This window comes from Brassica napus, chromosome C3 (genome assembly GCF_020379485.1).
Source record: "Brassica napus cultivar Da-Ae chromosome C3, Da-Ae, whole genome shotgun sequence".
Taxonomy (NCBI): Eukaryota; Viridiplantae; Streptophyta; class Magnoliopsida; order Brassicales; family Brassicaceae; genus Brassica; species Brassica napus.
Window position 1 is genome coordinate 8,590,839 of NC_063446.1, and position 23,174 is coordinate 8,614,012.

Here is a 23,174-nt window from a genome sequence, read left to right on the forward strand (position 1 = left end):
TTGATCAAACATTCAAACTCACTTCAAGTTCCCAATGTGGGACTTCTCTCATTCATTCATTTGACATTCTTTGGACTGTTGAGTCCCATGTCATTTTTGTTCACATCTCAATAAAGGCAAGGGGCATTTATAATTTGATCCAACACTGCGCTAACTACTTCTTTTTTTGGTAAAAATTGCGCTAACTAACTTTCTAATCCAAAATCGAATCTAAAGCAAAGAACGTTTTCATTTCCACACTACGAGCCCTCAGACTTGTGGCTCAGTTCCTCGTGCTTACCTAAACGGTAGATTAAGCTTCTGTTAAATGCAATCTATAAATTAGAAGGCTGACATGCTGATAATCTTATCAAACAAACAAAAAAAAAACATCTGAGATAGAAAAGAAACACAATGGAGAACTCGGACTTTGCAATGATGCCCGAAGAGTTGAAGGATGTCATTCGTTCAAAATTGCCTCCCAAGTCTCTGGCAAGGTGTATTGTGGTTTCTAAGGAATGGGAGAGGTCGATTGGGGACAGAAGCCTCCAGCATGCGCATTACCAAGAGTCCAAGAAACAACCCATGCTTGTTCTTCTGAGGCTCTGTCAACGAAGAGTCTGGAACGACGGCGAACCTCAATACGAGTCGTTCAATACCGTCAACCAAGAGCGCCCGCAGCCGATCGCTGATCCTCACCATGTGACAACGCTTCCAAACTCAGATTTCGCCGTCACGTCCGGACCTATAAGAGGCCTCCTCTGCCTGCATTCCGACAGGTATATTTCAACTTAATAGAACATTTTTTAAAGTCCATTCTTTTAATAATAGACATTAGCGCGCAATTGCTGTTAAAAAGAAACTAATTAATCCATTTAATACTTTTAGATAGGAGTTTAGTTGATATGATGATTAATTTATTATAAACAAATTCTGTAAGATATCGAGATGCTGTTATATATGTGTAAATGTGAAGACTAATGTCTTATATGTGTGTGTATATATATATATATACATATATTAGGTACCTCGTCCTCTGCAATCCGGCGATCAGAAAATGTCTGACGGTGCTCGAGTTCGAGCCGGAGCCGCCGCAGACCCGAAAGAGATTCAACCACCGAGGCTTTTTATTTGGATTTGACGAACAGTCCAAGGCTTTTAAAGTCATAAAGACAGAGGCCGGTGACCACAATTTACCTTGGCGCCATGAGATATTCACCGTTCAACCCGGAGAGGTCATATGGCGTCAGATCGACTGTCCTCGTCCCTACACGCCAATCACCAACTCGCTCTCCATTGAAGGTAACGTGTACCTGGGTGCGGTGCATAACAAGACATGTCTTGCAGTTACTGTGAATTTGACTACAGAGTCGATCTTGATTACGGAGCTGCCTACGGCTTTCCTACTTAAGCTTGGTATCACCAAACTGAGAAGTTACAATGGCCAACCATGTTTAGTTTCCGATTCTGCGCATGAGTTAGCTACTACGGGAAAGTTTAAGATCTGTGTAAAGGACAAGGATTCTGGACTCTGGGGGGAGAGAGAGGTAGAGGTTAAGGGTTGGAGCGAGAAGGTCACTGGCTCGTATTCCTTTGAAGGAACCATACCGTCTGGTGAATTGGTCTTCGCAAAGAAGAAGCTCGAGACTGGTTTTCAGATGTTACTCTACTACGACCCTCGCATGGAAACCTTCAACGAGTATCAGATTCAGACGGAGGAGGATTATGACTCTGCGGAGATCTTCCTTAACCACAAACCAAGCATCTACATTTAAAAATGGGGAAATTGACAAGTAATTAGTACTAAAATAAATAATTGTATTGGGATGGGATTGTCTCAACTATAAATAATCATGTTATTGGATGAAAAATAATTGATTTAGTTAAAATCTAGTATAGCTTTCTCCTCAATGCCAGAGATTATCAATATTTCAACCTTCTGATTATCAACATCACAAATCAATATGAAAGTGTTTCTATGAAAGAAAACAGAGTATTTACACAACTTATTTTATTGAATATGCAAAAGGAATTGTAGTTTTTACATTACGGCAACAAAGTTAAATAGAATAACAACAAACACACGACTTTAGGTTTGAAAGACAGGACTTTATGTTTAGAGAGACACAACTCTTCTCTAAATTGATCTGTAACTAACTTAATACAAATCAACATTACTAATATAACTAACTATATGAATGCTTATAAAATTGGAAACTCAATTATATTCAACATTCTGCAACAGATCAGTAATAATCTAACTCAAGCCAGACTACTATAACTAAGCTAGCAGGTATCTACAACTATCAAAGATCTAGCGCAATATCATGATTCCAGATAAATTGCAGAAACGAACAATCTTAGGGATTCAAAATTTCACCTCCAGTAACGGAGGATCACGATGAGATGAATGTAACAAACTTCATCTTAAGAGATGAACGAACATTTGTACAGTACTTGTATAAATATCTAGTGAACCGGTTTATAATAACATAACCGGTATTTAATCCAATTCTTGATACAGGCATAGCCGGGGCCCTTGGGCCAAGCCAATCAAGCAGTCGCTTCCAACAGACATATTTACAAATATTTATTCGGCAACTTAGTCATAATATTATTGGTGTTTTTAAGGTTAAGTGCTTATAATAATTAGTGGCCTGTTCAGTGTTCGAATATCCTGCGTTGCAATAATATGTTTTTTAATATATTTTACAATAAGGTTAATTGAAGTAAACTAAAAAGGAAATTTTGGTTATACCAAAAAAAAAAAATTAATCATAAATGTTTTTTCTTAAATAAAAATCAGCAATTACCTAATGTAGCTAAAATATATATGACAATTAATGATTTTAAATGATAAAGATTTGATAAAAATCCCTAAAAATTAGTCTTTTCTCTATCATTTTTTAAAATTTCAACTTATTAAAATAAATGAAACAACCACATTAACTATATAATAAAAATTTAGATTTTTTCATATATGTTATATATATATATATTTTTTTCAGCATATATGTTATATTTTAAATTTTTAAAAACGAATATAAATAACTAAATTTGTTAAAAATCTCACATTGAAATTTTTGTGATCCATGGTTTAAAATTTATGTTATAACAAGATACAAATAATTACGAAATTACATAAGTATGAAGTCTCATTTAATAAATATTATATATATATGTATATTAATATTAATATTTTTAAAAAAAATTATATACCATATAAAATACATAAGTATTTTAGTTTTGAATTTGCTTTGAATTTTTTTGATAAACCTTTTGAACAATTGTTGACAACTTAATATTTAGATTTTAAACTTTGCATTGAATGTTTTTGAAATTATAAATTACTAAAACTATTAAAAATCTCACAATTTTTTTATTTTTATCATTGATTTAAAATTTTTGTTATAACAAAAATAAACGACCAAAAAAAATATGAGTATAAAATATATTTTAACAGATGTCAATATTAAAAATGTAATATATATATTTATATATATATATATATATATCTATGTTAATATCATGTAAACTTAATTTTATAACATATAAAATAGAAAAAAGTTTTTGTCTTGATTAATAAAGTTTATTTAAGTATTTGTACCAGTCTAATTATATACGTAATAGTTACTAAATTTTTAATTATTCAATATATATTTATTATTTCGTAAGATGTAAAAAATATATAATACCTAAAAATAATTTATATATAATATTCATTCCGCGCAAAGCGCGGATCTTAACCTAGTGTAATTAATACAAAGTTAGAAATTACAACTTTTGAAAAGATCCTCAAATAATATATAGAAGATTTGGGCTAGTATATAGGATGCATTATAAATAAAATAGGTTTTCTTATTCATTTTGTAAGTTCCTTTTTTATTTCTCAAAACTTATTTTTCTATTCATAAAATGAGGTTTACGAAAACTGATATCTTGAAACAAAATTCCCAGCCCTACTAGAAATGTAAAAGTGAAATTACATTTCAGTGGTCGTGTAAATGACAGTAAAAAAAAAGCTAACGGGTAGGGTAGCTGAAGCTCTACCACGCAAAATCGACTGATCCTAGACACGGCTATATGCTAGGCTAAACGATTCGACCCATATGCTCTTCTCCTCCTACGCATTCCTCTGCCGGATTCTCCATATGCTTAGTAGCACTATAACTAACAAAAACCATCAACGGGTATAAAATAAAATCGAAAACAAGAAAAGTCTAACACCTAACTTGGGAAAGAAGAATCCTGTTTTATCAAATTATAGATCTTCAGAAAAGTTGGGTTTATTACCACTAGCTGCAGCATCAGCGGGTACTATCCAGCGAGTAGCAACAAGAATTGACATGTCAATCTGCAAATTGTGAGCAAAAAAAAAAACTTCTTAGTCCCTCCAAAACTGATAGAAGAAAACTAGAAGATAACAAGAACTACCTCGTCTTTGTTGTCCCTTAACTTATCAACAATCTTATTTATCTGCATTTGTCAACTTATGTTTCAGACAACACAATCCAGTTAAAAGAAGAATGTTATGTCTTGACTCTAGACTCACCATATCAAGCAATGCAGGAAGAGGTTTAAGTCTCAGCCATATAACCTAAGGCAATTATGTCCAGAAGAGCACCTTGTTCGACACCTTTCAAGCCCGAATCGATCTCTTCTTTGACAGCAACGTAATTAGGTCGGAGAAGGTCCATTGCGTCACTCTCACCCCAATCTTAACCATGGATTTGACATCATTGAACAACTCTTGCAACTCCAACTCAAACTCTGCCGTCATGTTAACATCGCTACTTGGAGTAGACCTGGACAGAACAGAGGAAAACACTCATTAAAAGTCTTTTTTTTTTTTTTTTTTCTAGTTAAGACAAATAAAGTTATCACCTTTGAAGTTCAGAAACGCTGGAAGTAGCACGAATTTTCAGCTCCTTGGAAGCGGCGTGCATCAGGTAGAGCTTAGGCTTGCGTTTCTGATCAGGAAAACAAAGACAACACGTGGAATCTCTCGGGGAAAGACCCGACTGAGAAGTTAACTGATTCGTGTAAATAGAAGCATTAAACACTACTCACTTTGTGTATTATGCAAACTGAAGCAGTGATGCAAACGAAGCTTACAATAGGAAAAGAAAAGAAAGATGGATAACTTCAGATCTATAATCAAAAATTGAAGATTCAGCTGTATTCATGAACCATCTAAAAAAAAAAAAAACATCAAAGCAGTTTTTTGGACAATGAATTAAAGCTATACAAAGAAAACTCAATGACAAAATGAGATACGATTGTAGAAGAGAGAGATCCGCATTACATGCACTCTCGGTTTAAGACGAAGTTGGAACGATTGAATAGTAAGAAATCGTTCCAACTTATTTGTTTATTTAACTGAAATCTATAGTAATTCTATATATTTGGTTGATAACCGAACTCCGCGTCACGAGCATTTTATTTTTATTTTTGTTCACCACAATCACGAGCATTTGATAAGTTTTTTTCAATCTTTATTGATAACCGAACTCCGCATAAGAACTTTAATGATTCGATCAGACTACAGGCAAAAAAAAATATTTAAATGAACTCAACATTGGTTCTGACCGGAGACATAACCTAATTTTCACATTAACAGCTGCTTGATTGCCTCGATGATACTAATTAAGACGTATCCATTGTCCAGAATTTTCAATCCAAAACCTGAAACAGACAAATCAATCGGATTCTAGATACAGATTCGTCGGGATGATCAACTAACCGATAATCTAAAGGTAAGATCTAGCTTCTATGGAGGAGTAAAGATCTAAGCTGAATCAAGAAGAGAAATGTACCACATAAAGATCGTGCCACGTCTTGGGAGTGTGTACAGTGACTCCCTTGTATCTTATTGTTATACCTCCGCCATCCATTTTCTCGAAACCCTTGACATTCCCGATTCGCACTGGAATTTTCAGACTCTCTCTCTCTCTCTCCGATCACGATCCTACCTGAGATTCAATTCAAGCAGCTCCGATACATAAGTTTTCATTTCCCACAACTCATATTGCTTAAAGGACACGGCCCAATTATAATACTTGGCCCATTTAAAGGACTAGGCCTATTTAAAGTTATAGTAGCAATTAAGAAGTTTTTATTGAAAAGTTATCATTTCCCACAACTCATATTGCTTATCCAAACTACTAACCAAACCTTTGTAAGTGGTTAATGAGTCTTAGTTTGGTTGGAAGGTGTCAACATAAGTTCGAACTCAGTAGTCATTGTTTCTATAGTTGTTACCTAAAGCTCTAGTGACTTGTAATGTATATTTTAATGGTTATTAGATTTTATTTTGCCACACATTGTTTTATACGAATCTGATTTGTTTTATTTTATAAAAAAATTATGATCCACCCAATTGACTGCTCCAGCTAAAATTAGTTTGTAGCTCTTAAGCTATTGAACATAAGGAGTTAAGACAATAATTAAGGACATATCACACAGACAAAGAGACAGTAGTTTAATTTCTTCTACCAATTGAAATTGTCTTCGATCTCTACAGCTTCTACCAACGCCATTCTCGCCCATGTGTCTTCATAGCGCTCCAAACTATTGGTCTTTAAGTGAATCCATTACTAATCATGACAGATATAATATGGAGATATTAATTAGGAGGTTATTTTAACAAGAATCAGTTGGTAAACCTCTAAGGTTGTAGAGATTATAAGTCTACCATCATATTCTCTTCTTACAATATTATTCTTAGTCTGGTTTCTCTACTGTGTCCTACTTTTGAAAAGAATCGCTTGGACATGATCTCTCTTTCAGTCCGCCATCTCATTGACGTACTTCAAGCATATAATATGAATACGTTTAATGATTCAACTGGAAAGTTATTATTTGTGGTTGAATTGCACGTACCACTAAGAAAATTTGAATGGCAGATGTTAGGTGGGTAATCCATGTTTTTGGAATGTGAACCAATTTTGTTCCACGTCCCATTCAAACATTTAGAAGTAAGGGGGGGGGGGGGGGGGGGGGACCGGTTGTTGAGTAAGAGTCCATCTTTGTGATTGTGATGGTAGTTGGAAAACTAAATATCACAGAAGAATAATAATGTGCTATAAAACCTCAAAAGTTGCAAGGAAAGATGATTTCTAAAAGAAGTTTAATTTAAATAAACAAAGAATATTATAACTAACTAATCTATGTCAGTGTTGGAAATAACATTGTGACTTTGGTAGGAAAAATGAACAAACAAATCTTTTATAGAAAAAAAAACAAAAGAAATGAAAATTGATTAATTAAAAATAATTCAATTTATTTTCATAAAATTTGTAGAAGAAAATAGTACTTCAGAAATATCTTTTTGAAAAAAAAAGAGAGATTCACATGTCAATAATTTAACAAAAAGAAAAATCAATTTAGTTAATATACAAATCTGAAAACATTGACTTTGTCATAATGTTATATATGTTGTAACTTGTAATTCAATTCATAAAGATATACTTCTTGTTTTTCTCATAAAAATATAGTAAGATATTAATATTATTATTAAAGAACTAAAAAATAGAATAATTAAAAAGATCATTTAATTTATTTTCATCAATATTAATGAAGAAAATATTACTTCATAAACATCTTCAAATTTGAAAGAGAAAAAAAAAAGAGAGAGATCCACATATCAATAATTTAACAAAAAAAAGAATCAGTTTAGTTAATACAAACTCTGAAAACAATGATAAGATGGTGTAATTCAATTCATAAAGATTTACTTCTTGTTCTTCTCATTAAAATATATTAGTAAGATATATTATTAAATAATATCATATCTCCATGGAACAAAAATATATTTATTGTACTTCATAATATCTTCAAATTTGAGAAGAAGAAAAAAAAAGAGATCCACGTGTCAATAATTTATCAAAAAGAAAATAATCAATTTAGTTAATACACAAAATCTGAAAACATTGACTTTGTCACAATGTTATATATGTTGTAACTTGTAATTAGATTCATAAAGATATACTTCTTGTTTTTCTCATAAAATATAGTAAGATATTATTATTAAAGAACTGAAAATAGAATAATTAAAAATTCACTTAATTTATTTTCATCAATATTAATGAACAAAATAATCGATTTAGTTAATACACAAAATCTGAAAACATTGACTTTGTCACAATGTTATATATGTTGTAACTTGTAATTCAATTCATAAAGATATACTTCTTGTTTTTCTCATAAAAATACAGTAAGATATTATTATTAAAGAACTGAAAAATAGAATAATTAAAAAAATCGTTTAATTTATTATCATCAATATTTAATGAAGAGAATAATCAATTTAGTTAATACACAAAATCTGAAAACTTTGACATAATGTTATATATGTTGTAACTTGTAATTCAATTCATAAAGATATACTTCTTGTTTTTCTCATAAAAAATATAGCAAGATATTGTTACTAAATAATATCACATAATATATATTTATGGTATAAGAGAATGAAAAAGAGGGGACTCTATATATATATATATATATTGTTTGTCTAACACCCTTTATATCTATTATCTCTTAACCTCAATTCTCTTAAGAAGATCTTTTACTTTTGCTCTTAATCAACCTCAAAGGTTCTAAAGTATTTTTTTTTAAAATAAAAATTGATTACCTTTGGATCTTGTCTGATTTTACTGTCTTTGCGATTGATTTGGCCCTGATTCATTGTGGGTCGGTTTAAGAATTTCTCGATTTGATAACTTCGTTCGCTACATGAATCAATTAGTGGCTGAAACCCTCTTTATAGTCGTGGCTTATGTTATATTATATGCTTTTTCTATGGAGAGAGATATGTATATCTGGATGGACCAATTAGCGTTGTTTCTCTCCTGACATAATATTATTCAGATATTACAATGCTTTGTTTACCGAATCTCAATTTTTGGCTATTCTGTTTCTGCTTGGTTCGTTATCTTTAAGCTCTAGTTTGGTGTCTTTTATATTCTAAAGTTCTGTTTTTTGTTTGTTGTTGTGGGTGTGGGTGTGTTTGTTATAGTCATGGCAGGATCGGCAACACAGTTTGATGATGCGCGTCAGTTTGATCAGGCACTCAGTGAAATGTAAGTCTTTTAACCTCTTTTACATTTAATTAGTACTTTGGCTAATTTTTTGTTCTTCTTTATTTTCTGTTTTGGTGCAGCCTGGAGGGACACGATGAGTTCTTCACCTCCTATGATGAGGTTTATGAGAGTTTTGATGGCATGGGTTTGCAAGAGAACCTTCTTAGGGGTATCTATGCTTATGGTATGTCAAGATGAATCATCAACAGTTAACATCTTTTTGATGTTTGTTGTTTGTTGTTTGTTGGGATTCTTGTTTAATTTTTAATGTTTGTTCCCTCTTGATATTTCTAGGTTTTGAAAAGCCTTCTGCTATTCAGCAAAGAGGAATCGTACCCTTTTGCAAGGGTCTTGATGTGATCCAGCAGGCACAGTCTGGTACTGGAAAAACCGCAACTTTCTGTTCTGGTGTCTTGCAGCAGCTTGACGTCACCCTTGTCCAGTGCCAAGCTCTGGTCTTGGCTCCCACCAGGGAGCTTGCTCAGCAGATTGAGAAGGTCATGCGTGCTCTCGGAGACTACATTGGCGTCAAGGTTCATGCCTGTGTTGGTGGTACCAGTGTTCTTGACGATAAGCGTATCCTCCAAGCTGGTGTCCATGTTGTTGTTGGAACTCCAGGTCGTGTCTTTGACATGCTCCAAAGACAGTCACTTCGCTCTGACTGTATAAAGATGTTTGTCCTTGATGAAGCTGATGAAATGCTCTCCCGTGGTTTCAAGGATCAGATCTATGACATATTCCAGCTTCTCCCACCAAAGATTCAAGTAGGAGTGTTCTCAGCTACAATGCCACCAGAAGCTCTCGAGATCACAAGGAAGTTCATGAGCAAACCAGTGAGAATCTTGGTGAAACGTGACGAGCTAACACTTGAAGGTATCAGACAGTTCTACGTGGACGTGGACAAAGAAGAGTGGAAATTCGAAACTCTCTGTGACCTCTACGAGACATTAGCCATCACTCAGAGTGTCATTTTCGTCAACACTCGTCGCAAAGTTGACTGGCTCACAGAAAAAATGAGAAGCCGTGACCACACAGTCTCAGCCACTCACGGAGATATGGACCAAAACACGAGAGACATCATCATGAGAGAGTTCAGGTCTGGTTCTTCTCGTGTTCTCATCACAACCGATCTCTTGGCTCGTGGTATTGACGTGCAGCAAGTGTCTCTGGTCATCAACTTTGACCTTCCAACTCAGCCAGCGAATTACCTTCACCGTATCGGAAGAAGTGGAAGGTTTGGGAGGAAAGGTGCGGCGATTAACTTTGTGACTCGTGATGATGAGAAAATGCTTGCTGATATCCAGAAGTTTTACAATATGGTTGTTGAGGAGCTTCCATCAAACCTAGCTGATCTGCTTTGAACCCTTGTTTCGCTGATGAAGAATAAAAGGTTACTTGTTTTGCAAGGTTCTTGTTTGGTTTTCTATCCATCTGTCTTCTCTTAAAGTATATTTTACCAACTCTTTGGAACATATGTCTCGTCTGACTAACCTTCATCTTCATCTCATGCAATAATATTTTTAGTTTCTGTTCGTGCAATATTTAATTAATCACTCATGCAAATGGAATATGCAAAAGGAATTGTAGTTTTTACATTACGGCAACAAAGTTAAATAGAATAACAACAAACACACGACTTTAGGTTTGAAAGACAGGACTTTATGTTTAGAGAGACACAACTCTTCTCTAAATTGATGTGTAACTAACTTAATACAAATCAACATTACTAATATAACTAACTATATGAATGCTTATAAAATTGGAAACTCAATTATATTCAACATTCTGCAACAGATCAGTAATAATCTAACTCAAGCCAGACTACTATAACTAAGCTAGCAGGTATCTACAACTATCAAAGATCTAGCGCAATATCATGATTCCAGATAAATTGCAGAAACGAACAATCTTAGGGATTCAAAATTTCACCTCCAGTAACGGAGGATCACGATGAGATGAATGTAACAAACTTCATCTTAAGAGATGAACGAACATTTGTACAGTACTTGTATAAATATCTAGTGAACCGGTTTATAATAACATAACCGGTATTTAATCCAATTCTTGATACAGGCATAGCCGGGGCCCTTGGGCCAAGCCAATCAAGCAGTCGCTTCCAACAGACATATTTACAAATATTTATTCGGCAACTTAGTCATAATATTATTGGTGTTTTTAAGGTTAAGTGCTTATAATAATTAGTGGCCTGTTCCGTGTTCGAATATCCTGCGTTGCAATAATATGTTTTTTAATATATTTTACAATAAGGTTAATTGAAGTAAACTAAAAAGGAAATTTTGGTTATACCTATACTAATCACCTTTTTTTCTGTTACTGTTGAACATTGAAACTCTAAACATATCCTTAATTGATATCATTTTCCTAATTTCTATTACTTGAATCATAGATTATTTTTTTCTGAAATTGTAGACTGAATTGTCATCTTTTCTTCTTCTTGATCCATCGTGGTAATTTCTTTTTTCTTTTTGAATTTTTTTAAATTTACTCATCTTAAAAAAAAAAATTTGTACACAAAACTACTATGTTTCTTTAATAAACAGAAAATTCAAACTTTGCTCATATACTTATTCTCTTCCAAACTAAACCTCCATTGTCTTTTCATACTTAGTTCCATTCTTTTTTTTCTAAGAGAAGTTATTCTGTTTCTCACCAGTTTATCCATTCTAACAATAAGGCAAGTAACTGGCTGCTCTGGTTCCCCAATTCTTCTGACGTTCCTCTCCATCCATAATGCATGTATTACTGCTTGAAAACAGTATCTCAACAGAAAAGTCGAATGTCTCTCTTGCATTTCATTCACCACTACTTACAACACTCGATTCATTACCAGCCAGTTTTCCAATAGTCCTACTCCACACTTCTCGTTTCTTGCTCCTGCTTACAAAGCCAACAAGTAGAGATGGCTAATGGATTCCATCTGATAATCTTGTCTCCCGTCGCTAGTCAATTACGAACAGCGAGCCAAGAAAGAAAGGCGAACCTCGGAGTGGCCTCTGGATACCAAATGCCTTTGCTCCACTGCACTTTAGATGAACGAGATCTAATGAGATTCCAAGTTTGAGAGGTGACAAACCCCGGCTTGAAATCCCCATTTTCCCTCTTCCATAGACACACATCCTCCATCATATTCATACCACTACTTTTCAACTTCAATACTTCTTGCTCAATCTGACGAAATACAGGAACTCTATGCATTCTGCTCCTATACATCTTTATTGCTCTCTCCACTGTAGTGTGCAGCGAAATACCCAGAGCTAAGCATCCACCTTCTCCTATTAGATCAATTAGTTTTCCCAAAGGAGACCAATTATCTAACCAAAAAGAAGTTGTAGCACCACTATTTATCTTCACTTAAATAAACTGATAAACGAATGGTCTCAACTTTAACAGTTTCTTCCACATCCAAGATCCCAAAGAATTTCATTATTTCATACTTCTGTTGTAGAATTTTGTTTGTTACTTTTAAAACGTGTGAACTTCTTTCAGCTTTGTAGAGTTAAATAAATATTTAGAGTTGAAGTTATGTTGTTTCACATAATTCTTTTGGTTTCATATATTTCCACAGATATCTCTATCCATGATTATTCTAACTCAATCAAGTATGTTGGGCGTGTCTAATTTCCACTTCGCTTCGCATATGTATAATATAATAAACCTACTACAACGTTTGTAAATAATTTTGAATTCAATGATATACAATAATATTATATGTTTGTGTTTGTGTTTTGGTATTAGTATATAAATTTCGATCATTTTCTTCTATATTTTTGATTTTTTTTTTTGAAAATGAAAAATTACAATCTTATAGATTTATGTGGGAGTTATAAATTAGGCACATTGACGGTTAAAGATTATGTTTATATATATTAGGAATATTTTGTGGAAATAAAAAAGATAGCGAGCATTTAAAATTTATTAACCATATGTTAGTTTAAGAACACTGGTTATAGTAACCAAAATATATGTATGGCTTATAAATTAATCGTCTACTCAGTCTCTAACTTTAAACAATAGTTTAGTCCACTGTTCGGAAACTCGTTGGGCGTTTCTTGTATGCTCGGGTTACGCCTAGCTATAACTTTTACGGTTTTTTATGTTTTTGTGGCTATAGATTATAAATATATCTATTGAAATATACTTATTGATATACAATAAAGAAAACTTGGCGTAGTGGCCAGGCCCTTAGGTTTCTAAGTTTGTGAGTTTTCGAGCTGGCCAGTTTGCATTTTTGCATTTTTGCATGTTTAATAATTTTATCTTTAATGAAAGGTGTTTACATCATTTATAATTACTGGTCGTTTTCTCCCTTAGGTTTCTAAGTTTTATGTGTTTTAAATTCGACGGCTGCATGGTTTTCCACGAGTTTTACACCATTTTTCTTCGTTTTTGGCTGATATCGTGAAAACTTCATGAATCTTCCGTCTATTGTTTGATTATAAGCTGAACTTAGTTAAAAAATAGTAATAAGTTTTAAGGAATTCTCGATTTTTTGAGCGAATCACTCTAATTTGACACGGTAAGATATTAAGGTATCTATCACGTAAAGCTTGATCTTTAAAAATATAGACAAAACAAAAGATCTGATCTTTAGAAATCACTGAAGATTTCACTATGTTAAGGAAAAATCAGAAAAAGTTTAGTTTTTTCTCTATGTGATATTTAGAAGAGAGAGAAAAAAAAAACCACGGTTTGATGAGAGATAAATTATTAAAATATTATTTATGAATGATTTAAATCTCAATGACATGCATACGATTGTAACTTTTAAGGAAAACTTAGAGTTAAGTAATAATTGTACTTTAATTTTAATAGATTAGATTAGAAGGTTAGAATAGGGTTAACATTAATATTTATTCTAGGTGTAGGAAAATCCATAAAATAATTTTGAAGGGACAATAGATGAGTCATTTTATTCCTTTTTTGCAAAGTTCCTTTAAGACTCTCTCTTAATTTTTAACTTGTTTATGTTTTTCTTCTCTGAACTACTGTTTCTGAATAATATCACCAAATTTATATCTGTGTAAATTGTTTAAACTTGCCAATTTTTTAAACTAAAATATGTACATTTGAATCATCACAAACAAGTGTTTGAATAACTGAAACCCGATATAGAACTGAATCCGAAGTTGAACGGATTCGACTGAGTTTTTAGTGTGTTATATCCAAACTAAACCCAAAAATACAAACCAATCTTTAATATACCACTAAACAACTGAAACCCGATTGAACCCATATCAAATCCGGTTAGATACATACCCAAACTCCCAAACCTATATACTCTCTTCCACATTTTGACTGTTTTTTTATTTTATTTCTTAAAATCGATCGGCGAAGAATTAAAGCGCCAATTTCAAAATAGCTCCTTCTTCGCCGTCGTCGTCTCCGTTGCAGCATTCTCACAAGTCACATCCACTAAGAATCCCCCCCGAAAGAGTACGATGCGAGGTCGATTTCTCAACATCGACTACTTCTCTACTCCGCCTTCTCAGGTTTACGAAGCCCTAGGCTTCCTCAATCTCCCAGCTCCCGATGATTTCCCGGCTCCTCTCTTCCGCGACCCGAGAGAAGAGTTTCTTCGATTCGAACCTATCGAAGGCTTCTCTCTCCCGATCGATAATCTCCCTATCGGAGATGCGTTGTCGAAGTTCCTCTCCGACGTGGTTCCCGATCGCGTCACCGTCGACTACGGAGCTTTCGAGATGGATTACTCTTCCCTCGGAGACGAGCTGAGGTTTATTCTCGGCCGTGGAGATCCTCAGTTCCTCGAGGTGAGATTTCGAATCCCTAGATTGTTCGTTTCTGGCATAGATCTGGAATCATGATAACGGCACAGTTTCCGTTGAATCTGCGATAGTTACAGTAATTGGAATAATCTAAGTACTGATCTGTTGCAGAAGAGTGAAGGAGAGGCCACTGAGGAGAAAGTTACACTAGATTTGAACATTGTTCAGCTGGAGACTCCAGAGATGGATTTAGAAATGGTATTTGCTCATTCATTGTAAACATGTGCCAGTTCATTGACTTCTCGTTCGTTGTGATACTGAGGTATCTTTGAAAATACAGGAGAATAAGCTCTCATCCAATATCGAGGATCTACAATGTCTCTCTAAAGTTCTAGAGATCGAAAATGAGCCGGTAACTAAACATTTTCATGGAAGCTTTGTAGGCTTGTTAAGCTACTTCTGTATCTGAATTTGGATAGTTTTCTTATTGCAGGTTAAGTTCGAGGAGTCAGATGTTATCCTACAGAACTCAAGCGACATCAAACAAAAGATTTATTCTGTTGATTGCATTTCTTCTGATTACTTCACAGAGAACAGTACTTCGGTGAAAGAAGATGAATGCTTCCGCAAGAATCGACCATGGTTCAGAGATGCTGTATTTCCCCTTCTTGAAGTGGATGAAGTAAACTTGAACGAACTATCAAGCTTGTCTATGCTTGATAAAATATTTTCTGTTCTCGAAACGATTGAGCCCAGAGATTTGGATACAGAGAGTTCTCTCGTTATCAACCCTAAGGAGCTTATAGGCTCTAAGGATTATGATCTATTGGATATCCTCTCCACGGATTGCTATTCAAACAAGAGTGTCCAGTCTGATGTGGTACCAGAGGAAATTGATATAGTGACTATCTTGGAAATACCAAATCCTGAGGAAAGCTTTCAGTTTGAACAGGGGAAGCTGGCTGTTGATGTGGTCTCGGTAGATTTTGAGGAAGTTCAGATCTTGGATGTGGAGATATCTGATGTTTTTGGTAGCTTCCTTTCTCTTCCACAAGCCGCTGAGCCAGAAATATGTCCCGGGATGTTCAGTGAAGAGATGAACTTCAAGAATTTCGATGAGTTAGTTGTCAGTTCTGAACTTGCCTTCGCAGATGATGCCTTTAAGTCTATGCCTACTCCTATCTTAAATGATTATGAGATAACAAGATCTCTGGAACTCATTTATGAGAATTATTTGTCAAAGATCAAGCCTCAAGAGTTTCCGGCATCAAATGACATATACTTGCCGTTGAACCTTCTTGAGGAGACAAAGCACAACCATGAAGCCCATTTTTGTGATTATCTGTCTGAAGAAATAGTTACATGCAACATTGATTATGATTTGGAATCTTTAGAAGGAGATAGATGGGTTTATGATTTCGTGCTCTCTGAAGATGTTTTCTGCGAGCCACTTGTAGAGAGATGCACTGAACCTTTTTATGGTATATCTACCCTTGATGAGCACCCTCCAGTCAATACTTCTCATGGGTTATTGGAACGCCTTTGTCCAGAAACAGGCTCCCGGGATTGTGGAAGGGATGATTATGCTAAAAAGGCTGCCCTGGTGTTCAAATCAATGTCTGCTTTTGATGACTTAACTTTTTTCATGGATCCTCAGAAAGCTGTGATTGAAGAGAATCTTGAGTCTAGAGTCGAAGCTGCTAAGACTGCCAACCATAAAATTACGTCCACTGACTCAAAGGCTTCATGTGTATCTGCTGGCATGCACCCAAGCTCGAAGACAGAGGATATGAAAGTTCACAGTGTTCGCCCTTCAGAAAATATTCTGGCCCTTGTTCGGGATTTTGAGAAGAGCTATTTAACTCTCGTGAAGGATGAACAAGAGTTGATTTCAACTTTGTCAGAAGATAAACTGAAGTTACTCAGCATTTCGAAAGGAAAGCTTATCGACTGCATACGAAAGGCAAATGTCCACAAAACACCGTCAGCTGATGATAAGACCTTCACGTTTGCATTGCTACTAGCAATTAAACAGATGTCATGGTATTTATGTTTCTTTGGTATCCGTGTGGCATATCTCTATCTTAACAAGCTATGTCGGAGCTCAAATCCCATGAAGCTAGGATTGCACACGCTTTACTCTTCATTTGAATCAGAACACATGTCAACTGAGAGAGACATCACTAGATCACATCCATCCCTAGCTGTTATCCAGGGGATTTTACAGTCAAAAGTTGTCCGTGGGAATTCCAAAGCGTTACTTTTGGCGGAGAAAGTTTTTTGGTCCTCGCTGAAGAGGCTATTGGTGTCCATGGGGTTATCTTACAATGAGCTCAACAGTCCGTCCCCAAGTGGAAATCAACTGAATCTTAATGAAGCAACAGCATCTTGTTCCCTGCCAACCACAGACTGTCTGCTTGTCGCTTACGAGTGAGTATCATTTATTGCTATAATATTATTCTCTCAATGATCATAGCCTTTGAAAAATGACTTTTATGGGAAGTGGACAGGGAAAATATTTGTTGATGGATAACGGTAGGGGTCTTTTATTATGATGATTGCAATAGCTAGATACTACTAAATACTGTTGCTTCCCAACCTCTGACATATTATGATGACATTTGCTAGTGTGAATTGCTTTTTTTTTTTGCTCTTTGGATCTTTTCATGCTAAGAAACATACCTTTATCTATTCTTGTTCATCATTTTCGGCTAAACTGTTCTTTTGGAGAGTAGGCAAGCTAGCTTACTAGTTCTTGCTATTTTATTCTAGGCGCATTTCTCCATCTTTTCCTGTGGAGAATTTCAGCGTCATTGTAGAATATGGAGGTCCAAATGCATCCCCCAGAGTCTCATCTCCTTTAAAGTTGGACTCCTTTCCTTGCTTTCATTTTATAAAAGTGGAGCTGGATATGTCCAGTGCGTCCGGGCAACTCTCTGCAGGTGTTACAGTACCTTATAGTCTCAAAATGGTAAAGGTAAGCAGAATTCAACGTTCAAACTTTCAAACAATAAAGATCACATAAGTAGATTGTATTGTTATAGTTAAAGTCTGAGTGAAGGGTTCTAATCCAGAGTAGATGAGCTACCTATATCACTAATAATGTTTTCAGTGTGTGTCTGGGAATTAGACAAGTTCAACACTATGTACTGTGGAATCTAAAATTGTTCACATTTCTTCCATAGCTGTCTGTAATATAACAGTTTGTTTGAATGTACATGTCCCGAATATGAACTTAGTACTGAACTTTAATGTCTGTTGTAGGGAGATGAATTTGAGATGAAAACTGGGTGGTTGGAAGAAGTGTTGAACTTTGTTCCACTTGACAGTTTGTGTTCCGCTGAATCTTCAGAATCTACGAAGGAATCTAAATTTGACTCCGTGCCTCAAGAATCTAGAAGAAAAATTTGGATAAATGAGCATGGAGTTCTCTCTGACCAAAGAGGTGTGATTGTAGTGAACACAAAAACTGTTGACAAGGAGATGATAATATCCAGAAGAAGTACATATCAAAAGGTCTTGGCAATGGAAAAAGAAGGAGTGCAAGTTGTGGAGCGCGATTCCGATCTACTTGTGGACCTGATGTTAAGTCCTGCGATTTGCCTAGTCTGGTATGATTGTGGAAAGGTTAGTAAAAAGTCGGATGCAACTTTTGGTGCTTCCTCAAGCTCACTTTCATGGATTGGGGATATCGCAACCAATGTTTTGACGTCATTGAGTTTCGGTTTCAGCACCTGTGTTATGGTAAATATCATTGAACTTTGCTTCCTGCCATTAATGTGTCTGCCATGGTTTCTTCTAAACTGTAGAATGAGTCCACAAGACATCTTAAAGAATGATTGTTATTTTATTTTCCTGCAGGTTTTTGAGGGGGAACCCACTTGCCTGGCTACAGTAATGGACTCTTCTGATGAACTGTATGCCGCAGCTGGCAGCTTGGGAATCAATTTACAGATCTTTTGTTCATCATCAGCTGACTTAACTGATGAGATAATACTGAGGTGTATCAAATCTTCTGTTAAATCTTCACAAGTCCATGCCAAAATGCCTGAGTCAGAATCTCTTGCAGAATCATTTCTCACCAAGTTTCCTTCCGTGAACCCGCTTACAGCTCATGTAATTCTGTCATCTTCTAGATCACTTCTCGAATTCATGAAGCTCCCACATAGTAACAAGGTTCAAATGTTGCAAAAGTACCATGTACCTGAAGAGAGTGTTGAACTCTTCAGTTCATTATGCAGATACGGTGCAAGGGAGGACTCCAAATCTGTAATGACAGACAGCGCTTCTTCTGTATCTTCTGGAGCTGACTCAGACACCCACCATCTCAATGTCCATTCTGATTCGAAAAGGAAACAGTACATTACTGGGAAAGATGAGACTTATATGGAAGACTCGGTCCATTGTGTTCCCTCGACAGAGTTTGCTGGTTCGAAGCGCAAGCCTTCAGGGGATTTCCAACTTGATGATCCTTGGTCATCTAGAGATCATGAGATGTTTCATTTTGACCCTGTCACTGAGTTCCCCGATGCACGTCTCAAACCTTCTGGGATCATTCATCCTAACGACTCTTGGCCATCTAAAGATCCTGAGAGGTTTGAGAACAAGTCAGGACCTGGTTCTTCATCAAAGGACACGTTCTGGGAGACTGATTTTGGAGTCGAGGATAACCTTCCTGGATTTGAAAGTTGGAGTTTCCCCGTTACAGATGAATCCATGAGTCAGAACAGAGGACGCAAGTTTCCTGTGATGGGGAAAGCTAACTTGCACGACACTAGAAACTCAGAGAACTTCATGGGAGACTACAAAGGTGAAGTTATCAACATAGAGGATAGTAAGTTTCTCGAGGAAGATTTCCCTCTTTCTCCTGGTTACAACAGGTTCTCTCCAGTAGTTTCTGATGTTGCTGAAGATCCGAGAAAATCAAAGTCTGCAAGGAAGTTATCTTTCTCTGAACCTATCCAGCCTATCTTCCCAACATCAGCTGAGATTAACTTCAGTTCTGAGAGGCTACCCTCCGGATCCACTACTCCTTGGCGTGGATATGTTGATAAATTCCCAGCAAAACGGCAACGGACTCTTCTGGAAGAAGTCTTAACACGGAGATCTGCAGTTTCCACAACAGATCATCCATTCCAAGAAGAGATATCACATTTTGGTGGATCTCCACTATCAAACGCAATCCGTTCTCCAGATCCAGTACAAGGTTCTCCTTGGACTGTTGATTTTCTCAACAGAGTCAGAGAAAGGAGTACAGAAAGGAAGCAGCAACTATCTCTTCTTTCTCATCTCACTCCCTCTACTCTGGAAACCCGATGTGACCCAAAGAAACCTAATATCAAGAGGAAGAGTCCTTCCATAATAGAGTTTTTCAAGCATAAAGGAGGCAACGCTCGTAGTAGCAGAGTTTCAGAAGAGAGAAAGCAGAAGCGGTTCAAGAATTCTTCAGCCTCGCCACAAAACGAGAGATTTGACTCGCTTCTTAGGTCGTATACGCCAGTTGATAAGCGAGCAAAACAGGTATCTGGTCTGTATGATCCTATATGTATAACTTAGACTCATTAACACCATTGTTTTTCATTTTTCTTTCCAGTCTCTATCTTTCGCTGGGAATGGATCTGGAGGCCAAACAAAACTGGTCTGGAAGTAATGAACAGTCAGAAATTCAGTGTGGACCAATCTTTATGTAAGTGTACTTTTATCGCTTTCTTGAAGATCATAATTAATGGACCATATTCATATAGTATTCCTCTTCTGTGATGTTACAAGAATAGTACTCGCATGTAACCATACAGATACTAAAACTACTTACCGTTCTTGAGGTTTCTGACAGCCATCACAAGTTGTTGTCTTTCTCATTCTACCTCTCCAAGGCTTTTCTCTGAATATCTCTCTTCCATTTCTGTCAATTCTCTCGCCATTGAATTGTTTTTGTTCTTATAATAAGCCAATTCATCTGATAGATTTGTTAGATTCTCCTCTTTCTGCCCCTTTTCCTGTGACCTTGCTTTCATCCTGTTATTGTCGAGTGAGAATCTTAAATAAGTCATGAAACATACTTAGTGTTATAGTTACATACCTTTCATCTAGGATTCTAGTCATGTCCTTTTCTTTCCTCTGGATATCGACTTTCAAGTTTGATACTTGTTTTCTCAGTTATTCGTTCTCTATTTTTTCTTGAACAGAGCTGTTTTGTAATTCACTGTACTGCAGGCTTAGACCTTCTACTTCTCTATTCAGATTATGTAGCCTGCGCTGCCTTCTTGTCTTCGTCTTTAGCTAAAGCAAAGTTTTCTCAAACTCATCTCTTTCTTTCTTCCCACTCTAGTATTATCTTCTCTGTTTCCGTAGCTGCTGCTTTTGATTCGTCTCTCATCTTGGTGAGCTTCGGAAACCTCACCTTCAAGCATCTGTTCTGGACTTTCATCGACAAATCTTTGTGCTTCTCTTCCACGTTTTTTGTCTCTCTCTGTTACGTAATCTAACTCTCTGCTTTCTCTTGCATTTCCTCTAGATTTTTGTTCTGCAGACGAAGGTCGTTTGCTTCAGCCAATTTCTTTGTTGTCAGGTTCTCATGCTCGTGATCGATCCTCGATCTCTTTCTTTAAACTCCTTAACCTGACTCTCCAGTTCATTGACCGTAATCAAACATTCAGACTACTCTAGTGATTAATTGTTGCTTCAGTCTAGATTCCAATGTATCTACTTGAGATTCACCACCTGCTGTTGAGCTTTCTTGCTGCTTAAGGACTCGTAAGAGTCTCCTGTTCTTCGTTCTTTCTCCTGTAGGATTCATTCTAACTCCCAATCCAAATCTTATCTTTGATCTGTTGCTTTAGCGTATCTATATATCCATTGTGTCCAGAAACCATTTCCATATCATAATTTTTCTGCCTCACACATCTTAGCATGTCTCCCAGGCCCTCCTAGTCCCTAAAGGACCGGCAATTGAAACTTTACTATAGATCGATGCATACTAGACTAGATTTCATCTGTGCTTCAGTTATTACTCAACCGGAAATCCAGAAGAAAATTAAAATCCAAATCAAATTTGAATTAATCATTTCAATTCTAAAGAAGAAAACTATTATTCTTTCCCCTCCCTTAAAGTTGTGTTTATGAACAGAAAATACCCCCCTCAAATCTTTACTTTCTTTTATTTTCAGTTTGTCCCCAAAGTCTCCATTCGTTAACTTCCGACCACCACCCTCTGTTTCTTTTCTTCTGCATACGCAAATGGAATATCTTCATCTACAATGCTTCTCCGTCTCTCTCTCTGTCGTTGTTTATATGTGAAAGTTACATGTGATGATCTATTTTGTGAATAGATCAAGAAACAATAATGGTGAAGCTAACTATAGTTGGTAGGGTTGAAGATGGATTACCTCTAGCACAAGATCAAACCTATGTAAACCAACAAGACAACGCTAGTTTCTTGTTCTACAAACAGCAAGCCGAACTACTCCTAAAACAAATATCCAAGGACCCATTGCTACATCCAAAGATGAGCATCTTGCTTGATCATCATTCTTTCCAGTATCATTCCATATTAATCAATAATTTTGTTTCATCCTTCTCATTTTAATATTTCAATTTAGTCATTTTAATCTTTTTGTTGTTCTGAAACTGTGTTGTGAAGCTTCCTGGTGGAGAAGAATATATGTTACATCGCGCTATCTGATTCTTCCTACCCAAGAAAGCTGCTGTTTCATTACCTGCAGGATCTTCGGAAGGAACTTGATAATTTTGGCGAGACAGCACTGATCCAAACAACCTCAAAACCCTATAGCTTCGTGAGGTTTAGTAAGATCATAGGGAGAATAAGGAAGCAATATATGGATACGAGAACACAGGCTAACCTATCGAAGTTGAATGCTTCTCGGAAACAAGAACTTGATGTAGTTACTGAGCATTTGAATGATTTTATGCAAAGACGACAACTCTCAGGTACTTGTTCTTGACTTTTTTTCACCGGAAGTTAGAAAACGTTTTTTTTCTTCAAAAGATTTAGTTTTGTTATCTTTTTATGCAAGAAACATCAGAAATATCGTCTTTGGATCCTCGAATGTCTGTTTCAACCATTTGGTGCTCACGATATCTTCAGGTATATGAAAAAAAACTCACATGCATGGTTCATCAAATAAGGAATACATTTATCACACTTGTGGATTTGTGGCTTTGGCTATAGTCACTTATGTTTGTACTTTATTTTATTACAAATTTTGCAGGATATTGCGTTAAAATGGACACCCGTGACGATCATTATTCTCGTTATTCTTGTTATTTTCAAATCAAGCTTTGATTATGACAGATGATTATTTAATTTCAAATACGATATGATCAAGTTATATAGTTATGGCTTCTCGTTAAA

General features: G+C 35.6%; 3 protein-coding genes and 1 long non-coding RNA gene across 9 annotated transcripts; 3 read left to right on the forward strand and 1 right to left on the reverse strand.

Moving 5' to 3' along the window:
- Nucleotides 1–296: 296 nt before the first annotated feature.
- On the reverse strand, nucleotides 297–6,002 carry LOC106411850. 2 transcript variants are annotated; one of them, XR_007321211.1, is made up of 7 exons: nucleotides 5,796–6,002; nucleotides 4,864–5,664; nucleotides 4,532–4,784; nucleotides 4,414–4,455; nucleotides 4,273–4,333; nucleotides 1,008–1,744; nucleotides 297–744 (listed from the first exon to the last, which is right to left on the reverse strand). It is a non-coding gene; the product is annotated as an uncharacterized LOC106411850 (long non-coding RNA). The 2 variants fall into 2 exon arrangements; XR_001282448.3 differs by lacking the exons at nucleotides 297–744; nucleotides 1,008–1,744 and adding an exon at nucleotides 3,896–4,149.
- Nucleotides 6,003–8,433: 2,431 nt separating this feature from the next.
- Nucleotides 8,434–10,591, forward strand: LOC106437542 (eukaryotic initiation factor 4A-1). Of its 3 annotated transcripts, none has more exons than XM_013878444.3 (4): nucleotides 8,434–8,573; nucleotides 8,996–9,059; nucleotides 9,140–9,243; nucleotides 9,354–10,591. In XM_013878444.3, exons 2-4 carry the CDS (start codon nucleotides 8,998–9,000, stop codon nucleotides 10,418–10,420), a joined length of 1,233 nt encoding a protein of 410 aa, XP_013733898.2. In that variant the 5' UTR covers nucleotides 8,434–8,573; nucleotides 8,996–8,997; the 3' UTR covers nucleotides 10,421–10,591. The 3 variants fall into 3 exon arrangements, with proteins under 3 accessions (XP_013733898.2, XP_048608325.1, XP_048608326.1); XM_048752369.1 differs by lacking the exon at nucleotides 8,434–8,573 and adding an exon at nucleotides 8,594–8,903; XM_048752368.1 differs by lacking the exon at nucleotides 8,434–8,573 and having other exon boundaries at nucleotides 8,584–9,059.
- A 220-nt stretch (nucleotides 10,592–10,811) lies between these two features.
- Nucleotides 10,812–22,678, forward strand: LOC111204379 (protein SHORTAGE IN CHIASMATA 1-like). 2 transcript variants are annotated; one of them, XM_022698926.2, is made up of 9 exons: nucleotides 10,812–14,848; nucleotides 14,975–15,061; nucleotides 15,144–15,215; nucleotides 15,297–17,233; nucleotides 17,576–17,780; nucleotides 18,068–18,547; nucleotides 18,665–20,323; nucleotides 20,397–20,489; nucleotides 22,443–22,678. In XM_022698926.2, the coding sequence occupies exons 1-8, from the start codon at nucleotides 14,519–14,521 to the stop codon at nucleotides 20,451–20,453; spliced, it is 4,827 nt and encodes a 1,608-aa protein (XP_022554647.1). In that variant the 5' UTR covers nucleotides 10,812–14,518; the 3' UTR covers nucleotides 20,454–20,489; nucleotides 22,443–22,678. The 2 variants fall into 2 exon arrangements, with proteins under 2 accessions (XP_022554647.1, XP_048608324.1); XM_048752367.1 differs by lacking the exon at nucleotides 22,443–22,678 and having other exon boundaries at nucleotides 20,397–20,645.
- LOC111204380 (25.3 kDa vesicle transport protein-like) lies at nucleotides 20,808–23,151 on the forward strand. 2 transcript variants are annotated; one of them, XM_022698927.2, is made up of 4 exons: nucleotides 20,808–22,339; nucleotides 22,443–22,750; nucleotides 22,837–22,907; nucleotides 23,032–23,151. In XM_022698927.2, the coding sequence occupies exons 1-4, from the start codon at nucleotides 22,146–22,148 to the stop codon at nucleotides 23,116–23,118; spliced, it is 660 nt and encodes a 219-aa protein (XP_022554648.1). In that variant the 5' UTR covers nucleotides 20,808–22,145; the 3' UTR covers nucleotides 23,119–23,151. The 2 variants fall into 2 exon arrangements, with proteins under 2 accessions (XP_022554648.1, XP_022554649.1); XM_022698928.2 differs by having other exon boundaries at nucleotides 22,846–22,907.
- Nucleotides 23,152–23,174: the final 23 nt, after the last annotated feature.

Coding starts and splice junctions, on each gene's coding strand:
- LOC106437542 (XM_013878444.3), top strand. CDS start 8,998: ATGGCAGGATCGGCAACACAGTTTGATGATGCGCGTCAGTTTGATCAG. Junction 9,060..9,139: donor GATCAGGCACTCAGTGAAAT/GTAAGTCTTTTA, acceptor GTTTTGGTGCAG/CCTGGAGGGACACGATGAGT. Junction 9,244..9,353: donor TAGGGGTATCTATGCTTATG/GTATGTCAAGAT, acceptor TGATATTTCTAG/GTTTTGAAAAGCCTTCTGCT.
- LOC111204379 (XM_022698926.2), top strand. CDS start 14,519: ATGCGAGGTCGATTTCTCAACATCGACTACTTCTCTACTCCGCCTTCT. Junction 15,216..15,296: donor TAGAGATCGAAAATGAGCCG/GTAACTAAACAT, acceptor TTCTTATTGCAG/GTTAAGTTCGAGGAGTCAGA. Junction 18,548..18,664: donor GTTTCAGCACCTGTGTTATG/GTAAATATCATT, acceptor ATTTTCCTGCAG/GTTTTTGAGGGGGAACCCAC.
- LOC111204380 (XM_022698927.2), top strand. CDS start 22,146: ATGGTGAAGCTAACTATAGTTGGTAGGGTTGAAGATGGATTACCTCTA. Junction 22,340..22,442: donor CTTGATCATCATTCTTTCCA/GTATCATTCCAT, acceptor TGTGTTGTGAAG/CTTCCTGGTGGAGAAGAATA. Junction 22,908..23,031: donor GGTGCTCACGATATCTTCAG/GTATATGAAAAA, acceptor CAAATTTTGCAG/GATATTGCGTTAAAATGGAC.